The sequence below is a fragment of the Juglans regia genome, chromosome 11, assembly GCF_001411555.2.
Source record: "Juglans regia cultivar Chandler chromosome 11, Walnut 2.0, whole genome shotgun sequence".
NCBI classification, from domain to species: domain Eukaryota; kingdom Viridiplantae; phylum Streptophyta; class Magnoliopsida; order Fagales; family Juglandaceae; genus Juglans; species Juglans regia.
The window spans coordinates 1906469-1920486 of NC_049911.1; the positions used below are offsets into that span (position 1 = coordinate 1906469).

At 29.7% G+C, this 14018-nt stretch overlaps 2 protein-coding genes across 2 annotated transcripts; both read right to left on the reverse strand.

Annotated features, from left to right (window-relative positions):
- Positions 1–4787: 4787 nt before the first annotated feature.
- LOC118349848 lies at positions 4788–6040 on the reverse strand. Its single transcript, XM_035695597.1, has 3 exons — positions 5970–6040; positions 5026–5629; positions 4788–4931 (listed from the first exon to the last, which is right to left on the reverse strand). Exons 1-3 carry the CDS (start codon positions 6038–6040, stop codon positions 4788–4790), a joined length of 819 nt encoding a protein of 272 aa, XP_035551490.1.
- Positions 6041–9044: 3004 nt separating this feature from the next.
- LOC109008056 lies at positions 9045–11270 on the reverse strand. Its single transcript, XM_035695683.1, has 2 exons — positions 11124–11270; positions 9045–10876 (listed from the first exon to the last, which is right to left on the reverse strand). The coding sequence occupies exon 2, from the start codon at positions 10862–10864 to the stop codon at positions 9176–9178; it is 1689 nt and encodes a 562-aa protein (XP_035551576.1). The 5' UTR covers positions 10865–10876; positions 11124–11270; the 3' UTR covers positions 9045–9175.
- Between the last annotated feature and the right edge of the window lie 2748 nt (positions 11271–14018).

Below are 14018 nucleotides of genomic sequence, written 5' to 3' on the forward strand. Positions count from 1 at the left end.
AATATTTTGTATTAATATTAAAATTTAATATTTACTCCACATTCAACATAATATCGATTTTGTGAATACCAAATTACAACAAAGTCTAAAGAAAATAATATTTGAATTGAGGTGAAATGTACTTGGAGAAAAATTTTGGATGGAAGCGGAGAGAGAGATAGAGAGAAGAGCGAGGAAAAGAAAGAGGTAGTTGGATGGAAAAATCATAAAATATTGATTTGGTCTTTTTACAGTGAGTCTCTAAATATGACTAAAGATCTTAAATTACTATAACTCAAAATTCCACAAATATACATTTAGCTAGTCTAATGCATGAATTTTAACTTAAAAAAAGCTAATACTTTTAGTAGGGGACTTAACAAAGTTTGGCCAAAATTTAACTAAAGAATTCACTTTTACAAATTTAGTTAGCCACTTTTCAATAACATCAAATAACAGACTCTCCAAATTTATCATTATTCTATTAAAATATTAATTTTGACATTTTCATTTATTTTAATTCTAATTGTAATTTGAATATTTATTCGTTATTAAAAAATACATATTAATTTTCTAATGTTGATATAGATTTTAAAAGAAAAAATTGGCATCAACTAATCATAATATTGCAGAATTAGAACTTGAAGCACTCCAGCAAGATGATATTTTTGAGACGAAGAGGAATTTTTTGGAGTTGTGAGCTCGCGCGAAACGAATAGCACGCAAGAGAATGAATTTTTTATGCTAAAATAATATTTGGCCAGTAACTTGGACTTAACAAATTTGATTAGTGAAAATTATCAAAGTTAAAAGTATTGTAACTTTGTTGAGTCTACTACAATGATTTTTTATGCAATCTAGTTAAAATTTGGCCAAAATATAATTTTGTTGAGTCCATTATTAGTGCTCTTAACTAGAGGTATAATTAGTCCGGTCCAGTCTAGTTTTGGACAAAATTTAGGACCGAACTAGTATGTACTGGTTTTGCATTTTCGAAAACCGATTACGCACATGTTACCCTCATAAACTAGTACCTCCGATTTTACCGATTCTGGTCCGATTCTTTGGTTTTAATAAAATGTAAATTTGTCATAAAAAGTTATAATTTATAGTGATTTAGCATTACTATATTAGTATTAGTATAAATATTAATTAAAGTTATAGTGATTACTAATTAGTATAACTATATATTAGTATTATTTATAGTGGTTTTAATTTAGTATAACTATAAAATAGTATTAGTATAGGAAAATGATAGGGTTACTACCCTCCTATTATCTATTTACTACTCTTTTTATATTTGATTTTTTTTTATTTTTTATTTTACTTAATGGTTAAGGAAGTGACTATTAGTAAACTTATATATTTTTTTCATTTTTTTTCTTAATGATTAAGGATGTTAAAAAAATACTTAAAAGAAAATGATAAAAACAATAAAAAACTTGAAATGAACTATGAGTAGTAAATGAGTAGTAATAAGATAGTAACCCTATCACTACCTATTAGTATAACTATCAATATAACTATATCACTTATATCACTATAGTATCATATAGTGATATAGTATTAGTAGAACTACTAATACTACAATGATTTATATAGTTTTTTATATATAGACATAAAGTGAATTATTAATAGTATTAGTATTAGAGCATAAAATGTAATTAATATACTAATATATACTAATGTATACTAATTAATTAAAGCGAGATATAATTAATATAGTAATGTATATTAGTATTACTAATGTATTATGTATTTATCAAAAGGAATATGTTGAGAGTTTATTAAGCCATAAAATGTTATTAATATATTTTTTATGTTTAAAACATATGATCAAATAAATCTTTATGTTTAAGATTAAAATTTATGTTATAAATTATAATAACATTATCTTATATATAATTATAATTTATATTATTATATATTATATATTTAAATTTTATATAATATAAAATATTATATATTTTATTAAAAAAATAATTTAAAATATACAATATAGTGAACCGTTCCTATCAGATCCTAAAAAATATAAAACCAGAACCAGACCGGTCCCGGCCAGTTTTGGCACTAAGGGAACGGGTCCCAAACCAACCCGGTGGACCGGTTCAGGCTGAATCAGTCCGATTTTCAAGTTAATTTTTACACACATACTCTTAACTGTCTTTCCTTATGGTTTAAAACTCTCATCTTTTTAAGCATAGACCTAAGTTAAATAATCAATAACCCAAATTAATAATAAAATTTGGTTAGATTCAATTGTAAAATGTTTTAAGACTAATTGATTATATTTCAGTTACAAATTTTAAAGATCGAAATAGGATTCTTATCCTCCTAAACCTGATCTCATAAAAAAGAAGAGTAATGTTTGGTTGTGATCTTTTTTTTTTTTTTTTTTTTTTACATATCGGGACTACTCTTAAGTAAATAAATTTTGTTCTGTTTTGTTTGAGAATATAGTTTTTAATGATTAAATTTTTTAAAAAGAGTTCTTAATTGGCATACATATTTTTAAAAAAAAAGGAGTTATTTCTAGAATTTCATAAAATTCTACACACACGTGTGTGTATATATATATATATATATATTAGGTAAAAGTAACATGCAATACACGCTTGCTTAATTTATATTTAATTTTTTTTTGTTAAGAATTAATTTTTTATTAATAAGGACGTAATGTTTTCGGTTAATTAAATAACGAATGATTCAAAACAAATGATTCTAAAAATTTTCGTGTCTCATATGGAAACACCCTGTCGCAAGCTCCATCTTTAATTTTTTTTGTTTCAGATCTCAATACGGTTGCAAAGACGCTTAGAAAAAAAAAAAAAAAAACATTACTGCAAAATATAACAAGATCTTGATAACACAATATTTAATATTTATTGTGACAATAACCAATCATGAACAAGCCTTCAATAAGACATAATCCAAAATCTTCCATGTATGATCATCTTTTCTGTGAAATAGCAACAATAGTGAATGTTTTGTTATTGTCACAATGCGACACCACCGTCAGTAAGCCTGTCTCTCCGTTTACTCTCTCAACTTGGGTGATCCTGTTATATTGTCAGAACGTTTCCCGACTGCTGCCGTAACCCCACTCGTGCCACTGCAACCGTAGTGTGCCATAACACATTGGGTAAGTGCAAACGGGAAGTTTGGATTGTCCCAATTTACATTGAAATTTCTAGATTGAGTGATTTCGATATTTTGAGTGGCGTTGTTTGTAATGTGGTGCACGGAGAGGGGATGAACGTAAAAATGTGGGTTGGTATTGGGAGTTTGTTTGTAAATGGTGATGTGTGTATTATTAATTATTGCACTTCGATATTATACACGAACGGCGTTACCTTTAACAGAAAAATAATAAAAAACCGTAAAAACAAAATTTTCTGTTAAATAGTCACTTTATATATATATAGATAGATATATATATGTGTGTGTGATGTTCATGCATGCATTGAGAACTAGAAAAATCCTAGTGGGTGCAATAAGAGAAATTCTATTTGCAGTCCCTATTTGGGGACTGCATGTGCAAGCCCTTCATTAAATAAAAAAAAGTATCATTTTGATAAAGATAATATTGTAATTTTAAAAAAATTTAAAAATAAAATTAATTAGGCTTACAATGCAGTCCCCATTTGAGGCCTGTATGTAGCATTGCTCGTGCAATAATACCCATTTGGAATAACGTGGCTCCCGTAATAGGAATAAACATTTCACTTTAAAAGTTATATGTTTTATACTCTAAATTGCCGTTTGGATAGTAAGTTGAGATGAAAGTTGAATAAAATATTATTATTGTTTTAATATTTGAAAAAGTTGAATTGTTTATTATATTTTGAATAAAGTTGAATTGTTTATTTTTAATATTGTTGTTGGCATGGCATTTCGATGCTGCCACGTTACAACTACATCGTCAAGTTTTAATCAGAATTGAACGATAGGACTTAATCATAAGAAAAATTCTACTTATCATCGTCATACATCACACACCACACTTTTTTTATTTTTTTTTCTCTTATCAAATATGTGGTGTATGAATGATGAGTAGAAGAATCCAATTAGTTTAAGAAGAACAAAATAATTTTTTTAAAATAAATAAATAAAAATAAGTATGGTGTGTAGGAATGATGAGTAACAAAACTTTAATCATAAATTCTAGAAAACTCAAGAAGTAAAGTAAAAACAAAAAAAAAAAAAAAGAAATCGGGAATTTTTATTTTCCAACCAACTGAAAATCTAAGAAGAGATTTTGTATGTAACCGAAGGATGAAGCAAACGTCTATTTTTCTTTTTGTGTATCACTATCTTTTTTTTTATCTGATTGCATATTTCTTCTGTTCATATAAAATTAGCACTAACTTAAATCCAATAACATTTCATTTTTATTTGAAAAAACGAAAAATAGCTCTAAATAATTACAAAACAAGGTAACTAGCTTATAAGAACATAAATTCTATTAAAAATGAAAGTCGATACAAAAATCTTAAAAACTGAAATTACACTTTAGCAAACTCATAAGCTAAGTACTTTTTAATATAACAGGACCAAAGCAAGGGATCTTGGTCATGTGGATATTGAAAGTACTCTTAAGAAATCTAAACTTGGAGCATTTAGGAATTCCCCAAAAATACAATCTGGATGAGCAGGAAAAATGCAATCTGCACAGTAGTAGTACCAACGCTTCGGATCTCGTTCTTTTTCACAAATATCACAGTAATATTCATCAGATTCATCTTCTGGACTATAACAGAGTGTGAAGGGATGCACATGTTGTTCGTACTTTATCGTATACGGTAGTGTTAAACATTTGAAGTCCAAAGCGAATTCACAATCAGCACAACAGAATTTGAATCCTTGGTCCGAATCACAACAACTGCACTTTTTAGCATCCGATGATCTAGAAAGAATAAGTTGATGTTCGTGACTAGCATGTGTAATGGTGTCTGCGATTAAACTACATTGGACATCAATGTCAAACTTGCATTTTTTACAATTATAAGTGAAGCCACTACAAAGACGACAACAGGTTTTACATACATAAAAACCATGAATGGTTTCTTTTGGGCGGAGGATGAGAGGGTGTTGGTGAAGTGGATGTCGAATTTTTCTTGGTAATTCAACACAAGCTTTGTGAAGAAAGAATCCACATTGAGCACAAATATAAAATGGAGGAAAGATAGACCGCATACATGCATTACATTTTTTGTTGATCCCAACCTTGTCAGTGAGCTTTAAGTCATGCTCATGACTGAAATGTTTGATTTCTTCCGCTATTTCACTTCCCTCAACTCCCAATTTAATCTTTTTAACAACAAATGCTAACGAGTCAATGGATTCATCAAGTCCAAGATCTTCAATACTTGACGATGACTCAATAGATTCTTCATCTTTAGACTTCGGAACAAATGTTTCATCTCTATCTTCCTTGCTTGTAGCACAATGAAGGTGGGCAACAAAATCACAACTCGGGCAATAATAGACCCCATAGTCCATGTCCACTCTGCTAACACATAGCTTGCAAACTTTACGACCGGATCGATTAGTAGAAAGAGAGTAGGTGAGGTTGAGCGGGTGGTTGTGCCGTGTAACTTTGACAATAGAAGGTAAGCAAGCACAATCTAGGTGGGAAACAAAATCCAAACTAAGTTTAAGCCAATTGATGTTAAATTTCAGTCTGAGAGGGATTGGGCATCACTTTTTTCTTCCTCTAGAAGATGAATTTTTGTTCGTGGGATTGATTTATAAAAGTATTAATTTTTACGGCTTGCATGGTTTCTTATTACTGTTATGATTATGATTTTGATTGTTATTTGATAAGCAATATTTTTAAATTCCTAACTTTTATGAATTTGACAATGATGGTAAATATTGTGTTTGTGATTATTTTGTTTTCAGTAATGGGGAACCTTGGAGGAAGAAAAGGCTGAGCTTGTTCTTACAGAAGGATATTAAGAATCATGGAAATCCAACCAGTCACAAACCTGAGCTTATTCTGAATAACTTCACAACACGCTTGGGTTAAAAGATACCACCACTCATGATGGCTTGTCATTTTTGTCTATGGTATGATCACACTCAACCAGCCATAATAGTTAATTGGATTCTAATTTTTCATTTTGGGTTAGTTTTGTTTTTTTTTTTCAACAAAGTGAAATCTCCATTAATTATTTTTAAATATGTAGTAGCGTGCTTTTTGGCTGAAATTTTTGATAAACATAAAAGTTGATGCACTCTATCTAATATCTAAAAAAGAATACATTATTTATGTTTTGATGCCTTTGCAGGTATATGAACACGTAACATTTGAAATGAGAAACATATATCCCCTGGGTGTTTTTGTTAACCAGCCTCCATCAACAAAAAATGTTTATAATTTTTATTATTTTGCTATCCTCTATTCAGAGTGTTTTTGTTAAAAACTCGAGAAACTTGGATGGCTTTTGCAAACGATTTTAGATGGTAAAGACCCAAGGAGCTTTAACTTTAAAATTATGAACATATGTTCTCTACCTTGCTTTTTCCCTTCTATTATTTCTAGATCCCCTTTCCTAATTTCTATTTGTCGTAGAGAATTTGATATTTGCTTCTTCTTAAATCACTTGATAGCTCATATTTTTCTTGGAAATTTTATAATGTGTGTCCTTTTTTTTCATAGTCTCTATTTGTCAGTAGTTAACATTTATTAGCTTTTATATGTGCTACAGATATATTGGCAGAGTATTCTGGTGCTGTTCTTGAAGTATTGTCTGCAGTGTTATTTGGACGGAGAGGCCGTGTTAGAAGAAGGTAGCTCTCTCTAATATGCTTGGTTAATATTAATTTTAGGGTATATGATATATGAATAAAACTCATCTTATCAGTTAAATATCATAATCTTAGAGCATGTAAGCTTTAGTTTTATTTATGACATGTTTCTCTTTTTTTCTGTTTCATCCAATGCTTAACATGAATGCAAGAGTTTTGCTTTTATAGACATATCTAATGTTGGTGAGGTATTATAGTAGACTTGTAAATGTGTTGGTCGACTAGAATGATTTAATAGGAAGAAATTATTTTTATAAGAAATCAACTAATGAGATAACTTTTCCGTTAGTTTTTGTCAATGAGAATGATAATTATTGAAAGAAAATAGATATCATTTCTATAAATACTATTATTTTCTACGTGTAAAAAAAAAAAACACCGTTCTTTTCTACTTATAAAAAAATAAATATTATTAAGTTATTTATTTTACTATGCCTTAAATTATTAAGTAAAATCAATTATTTTTATAAAATATATATTATTTTTTATAAATAACCATTTCATAAATCTAGGCAAACGTGCTTTGCGCGTTGCTCCTGCTTGGTATATGTGTGTGTACGTGCGCATCGGGAACTAGTAAAATCCTAGTGGCTGCATTAATACCCATTTGGAATACAAAAAATCTTCACAACCTCCTCCACACTCCACAATATTTTTAATTATTATTATTTTTTTCTTTTATTAAATATTTATTATATGAATAATGAATAAAAGAGTTGAAATAATTTAAAAAGAATAAACTCAAAAAAAAAAATTTAAAAATATTAAAAATTTAAAAAATTTAAAAAAATGTGGAGTGTGGAGTGTGGTGGAGGTTGTGTAGCAAAACTCGATGGAATAACGTGGCTCCCACAATAGGAATAAACCTTTCACTTTAAAAGTTATATGTTATATAATCTAAAGTGCGGTTTAGATAATGAGTTGGATAAAATATTATTAGAATATTATTTTTTAATAATAATATTATTTTGATATTTGAAAAAGTTGAATTTTTTATTATATTTTGAATAAAATTGCATTGTTTATTTTTAATATTGTTGTTGACATGGCATTTCGATGCTGCCAAGTTGCAACTGCATCGTCAAGTTTTAATCAGAATTGAATGATAGATAGGACTTAATCAGAAGAAAAATTATATTTATCATTCCCACACACCATATATCATACTTATTTTTATTTTTTTTCTCTTACCAAATGTGTGGTGTATGACTGATGAGTAGAAGAATCTAATTAATTTCAGAAAATAAAACAAAAAAAAATTAAATAAATAAATGAAATTAAGTATAGTGTTTGAGAATGATGAGTAACAAAATTCTAATCTTAAATTCTAGAAAACTCAAGAAGTAAAGTAAAAGCAAACAAAAAAGGTTGAGAAATCGGGAATTTTTATTTTCCAACCAATTGAAAACCTAAGAAGAGATTTTGTATGTAACCGAAGGATGAAGCAAACGTCTATTTTTCTTTTTGTGTGTCACAATCTTTCTTTATATGGTTAATTACAGTTTACTCTCTCGAATTTTCATTCAATTTATAATGTGCATTTGAAACTAATAATTGCATCAAAGTGGACCCTCGAACTTTTAAAACTTCCCAATCCCCTCTTCTGTCTACCAACAATGTCAAATCTAACGGAAATTCAATGCAAAAATGTAATTTTCATCTAATTTATTATCTTTAACTATATAAAATATAAAATAATATATGCTATCAATTAATAATAAATCTTTAATCATTAACCATATATAAAATTATTTTATACATAAGTTGCAAGCAAGTACGAATAATCTATATATACAATGAAATTATTTGATATTTATTAACCATATATAAATTAATAAAAAAAATTATTTAATGATTTATTATTTATTATTAATTGATAGCATATATTATTTTATATTTTATATGGTCAATGATAATAAATTAAATAAAAATTACATCTTTACAGTGAATGTTATGCACATAATTAGCATGTGAAGTGAATTTTTGTTAGATTTAACGCTGCTGGTAGACGGAAGGGGGGGTTGAGACGTCTTGAAAGTTCGAGGGTCCACTTTAATGCAATTATTAGTTTCGGAGGTACATTGTGAATTGAGTGAAAATTCAGAAGGACAAAGTGTAATTAACCATTCTTTTTATCTGATTGCATATTTCTTCTGTTCATATAAAATAGCACTAACTTAAATCCAATAACATTTCATTCTTATTTGAAAAAATGAAAAATTAATCACTAAATAATTACATAACAAGGTAACTAGCTTATAAGAACATAAATTCCATTAAAATAGAAAGTCGATACAAAAATCTTAAAAACTAAAATTACACTTTGGCAAACTCATAAGCTAAGTACCTTTTAATATAGCAGGACCAAAGCAAGGGATGTTGGTCATGTGGATATCGAAAGTACTCCTAAGAAATTTAAACTTGGAGCATTTAGGAATATCCCAAGAATACAATCTGGATGAGCAGGAAAAATGCAATCTGCACAGTAGTAGTACCAACGCTTCGGATCTCGTTCTTTTTCACAAATATCACAATAATATTCATCAGATTCATCTTCTGGACTATAACAGAGTGTGAAGGGATGCACATGTTGTTCGTACTTTATCGTATACGGTAGTGTTAAACATTTGAAGTCCAAAGCGAATTCACAATCCGCACAACAGAATTTGAATCCTTGGTCCGAATCACAACAACTGCACTTTTTAGCATCCGATGATCTAGAAAGAATAAGTTGATGTTCGTGACTAGCATGTGTAATGGTGTCTGGGATTAAACTACATTGGACATCAATGTTAAACTTGCATTTTTCACAATTATAAGTGAAGCCACTACAAAGACGACAACAGGTTTTGCATACAGAACAAAAGGTTGCTTTTGAGCGGAGGATGAGAGGGTGTTGGTGAAGTGGATGTCGAATTTTTCTTGGTAATTCAACACAAGCTTTGTGAAGAAAGAATCCACATTGAGTACAATTATAAAATGGAGGAAAGATAGACCGCATACATGCATTACATTTTTTGTTGATCCCAACCTTGTTAGTGAGCTTTAAGTCATGCTCATGACTGAAATGTTTGATTTCTTCCGCTATTTCACTTCCCTCAACTCCCAATTTAATCTTTTTAACAACAAATGCTAACGAGTCAATGGATTCATCAGGTCCAAGATCTTCAATACTTGACGATGACTCAATAGATTCTTCATCTTTAGACTTCGGAACAAATGTTTCATCTCTATCTTCCTTGCTTGTAGCACAATGAAGGTGGGCAACAAAGTCACAACTCGGGCAATAATAGACCCCATAGTCCACGTCCACTCTGCTAACACATAGCTTGCAAACTTTACGACCGGATTGATTAGTAGAAAGAGAGTAGGTGAGGTTGAGCGGATGGTTGTGCCGTATAACTTTGACAATAGAAGGTAAGCAAGCACAATCTAGGTGGGAAACAAAAAAACAAGTGGCACAAAAGTAAAACGTGCCCCCACCTTCCTTCCCACAAGCATCACAAATGAATGAGATGGATTTCAGAACCAGAGTTAATGGATGGTTGTGAATTTCAGCTTCTCTAATAAGTGGTGGTTGAATCAATGGTAAGAAAATACAATGTAGGTGAACTAAGAAGGAACATTTGGCACAAAAGTAAAACATGCCCTTCCCTTCCTTCCCACAAGCGTCACAAATGAATGAGATGGTCAACTTGTGTGCAAGGGTCAATGGGTGGTCGTGAACGTGAGTGTTTTGGGTGAGTGGTAGAGAAGTACATTTAACACAAAGATTAAGCTCACAATCAGAACAATTGTATTTGGAGGTGATTTGTTTTTCTCTGCAACTATCACATTCTTTACGTGATGGTGGTGGAAGGTACATAAGATGTAGAGGATGTTTGGGGTGAGAAGGGTGGTGCAACTCTTGGGGTAATTCGGCACATGATTTATGCATGTATACACCGCACTCATCGCAACCGTAACCGGAACCAAATGCTTTTTCGACGCACAATAGACACAATTGTCCATCCAATTCATCGAAGAACAACCAGGGATCATCATGTTGGGAACAGGAATATTGAATCTCCATGGCTTCCTAGATCTGTAATTTAACAAGTGATCATGATGCACAAGATGTGGGTATATTATTATCAAATTAAATTACTCAATTTGACTTCTCAAATTCAAACACATGCATGCATGATCATGTTTTCGACATATATATATATATATATATATATATAAGCTGGTAGATATATAGCCTTCATGATCTATTTATTTCACAGGAAGAAGAAGATGAAGAAGATTATATACAAATAAGATATAAAGGGGCAATTAATTAGACTCACCTCAATGAAGAAGAAAAATAATTTCTGATCTTGCTTGGGAGAAAGCTAGCTAGTTAAGATGCATCGGCATGAGACTCACATGTATATCTATTACTAGTGCTATGTATATGAAAGGAAAGAGCAAGACTGTGAGAGGTATTTCATGTATGGACGAGATGATCATGATGGAGTTGAGAGGGTGTGGGGTTCACTTTCTACAATTATTGTACGGCTCTTATCCTTTTATCTACCGATTAGATCAAGAATTTGTTTTTTTATGGATTTTTCGTGGATGTGGTTTTTTATGATTTATACTTTTTTGCTTTTGAATTGATTCCCTCGTCTACACTTGACGGTCCAAAAGCGATTCCAAAATCCAACTTGCCGACAGAGCTGGAGCCCACTGACCCAAATGAACAGTGATTGACTTGCTAGAAAGGAATATTGTTACTTACAAGAAATGAATTGATTCCCTCACCTATATCTGAAAATACGGTTTTGATTCTTATTAAAATCAATAGGAAGTTGAAAAAATACCCAATTAATTTTCTGCTCATGAAGTCAGTCTACGTTATCGTTTGTTTATTCAGATGAGATATAGATAAAAATTAAAAATTGAATAAAATATTATTAAAGTGTAATTTTTATTTTAAGATTTGAAAATTTTAAATTATTTATTATATTTTATATGATAATTTGAAAATTTTATAATAACTAGATGAGATTAAATAAGATGATTTGTATAACCAAACGATGAGATTATGTAGAACTGTTATTGCAACTGAGGGTACTAAACTCACAAAAATAATTCACTAAATTAGTAAACTGATAAAAACTGTCATCACTTGGTATAATATTCAGATTCTATTTTTTTTTATTATAACATAGATATAATACATCATGTTAAGACGCATCACGTTAAGACGCATTAGTTTATAAATTCATTATTATAAAATTCTTTTATAGATTAAGCATTTTCTCAAGTTTGAAGATGTCTCCTCTATTGATTTTTTCTAATGTTTGGTTATTAAACTCATCTCGACTCATAATTATAATTTTTTTAAATTTTAATATAAAATATAATAAATAATTTAATCTTTTTAAATTTTAAAATAATAATATTAAAAAATAATATTCTAACAATATTTTATCATCTCAATTCAATTCAATTTAACATCCAAACACAACTTTAAACTTGCCGGACCGAATGCGATTCCAAAAGGTGGGGTAAAAAAACCCCAAAAGTGATTCCAAAATCCAACTTTGTCGATAGAGCTGAAACCCACTGACCCAAATTAACCGTGATTGAGAGTGAACTTCACGGTGTCCTTAAACCTTTTTCTTTTTCTTTTTCTTTTTCTTTTGCTTTTTCTTTTGCCTTTTTCTTTTTCTTTTTCTTTTGGGGTGGGGAAAAAGTGTTTGGGATTTAATTCGTCATAAATAAAAGATAAGAATTCTTACTATTTGGGCCTGGCCCGGTGGAAAATGTTCATGAAATTTTTACTGTACAGAGTTATAACATGTGAAATCTTTAGCCCTGATTTAATGGGTCAATTAATTAAAAGTCATCACAAAATCATGTATATATATATATATATATATTAAACAAAAATAAAACAAGTTTAAGAAAAATAAAACCTAAAATTTTCTGACTATATATATATAGAGAGAGAGAGGACAAGTGAACCAAGTTGACAACAGACATATATATATATATATGTGTGTGTGAAAAATTATAGTTTTCTCGGTAGGGGCTTCCGTTGGGATTGTTTTTTAATTTTTCTTTTTACTTATTGATTAAGAAAATATTTTTAAATAATGTTGTAGATTTTTTTTTTAATATTTAAAAGTGTTAAAACATGCATGCAAACAAAAATATAGATGAAATGCACTAGGGAAAGCCTCCAGCAGGAGCTCCCAACGATAGTTGTAGAGCTACCATATATATATATATATATATATATATAATCCCACCACATTTTTTAATTAAAAAAGGGAAATAAATCTAATAAGAGAAATGTTTTTGTTCAACATGATACATAAATCGTAATTAGGCTCTTCATCATCATGCTTGATTATTAGGTGGCATTTGCCAACTATATATTATATGTCTTTATGTCACTTATTCGAACATGCAAGCACTGTGTGAAAAATGAAATTATAGTACTTCGTGAATAACAGATGTACAAGTTTTATTAAATCTAAGAATCTCTTGAGAATGCATTCGAGATGAGCAGGCTACGTACAATTTGCACAATAGTAGAATCAACATTTCGAGTCGTTCTTCTTTACAAATATCACAATAATATCCACCCGAATCATCTTCTAGAACATAATAAAGTGTGAATGAATGCTCATGTTGTTCATACGTACTATATGAAGTAGTGTTAAACACTTGGAAGTCTAATGCAAATTCATAATCAACATATCAGAATTGAATATTTTCATTTGAATCACAATTATTTCACTTTTTCCCTTCTGGTGATCTAGAAGGAATAAGTTAGTGTTGTTAGAAAACAAAAAACTGGTGTTTTCGCAAGGTGTTTGTCACATGGATTCGTGTTTAGTGGAGGAATGACAAACATTCAAATTCTGCACAAATGGTCTATATTTATAGACCATAAGGCACTCATTGGCCAAAGAGTACAACCGTTGTTAAGGGTCACAACCTTTTGACTCAATCAAATGATTGTCTCTTGACATTTTCTCAACCACGCCCCTCTATTAGAACTATCACCATGGGAGGGTGTAAATCCAAAGGGCCCTCAAATCTCCATATTTAAAAATTCATTCTTCTAACTCTCTAAAGATGCAAAATTACTTATCATCAGTTTTCTTGTCAAAGATTTTGCAAATATTTCTCCATAAATAAAAGATAATAGATTTGGTGTAAATATTTTGAATATAGTACTAGCC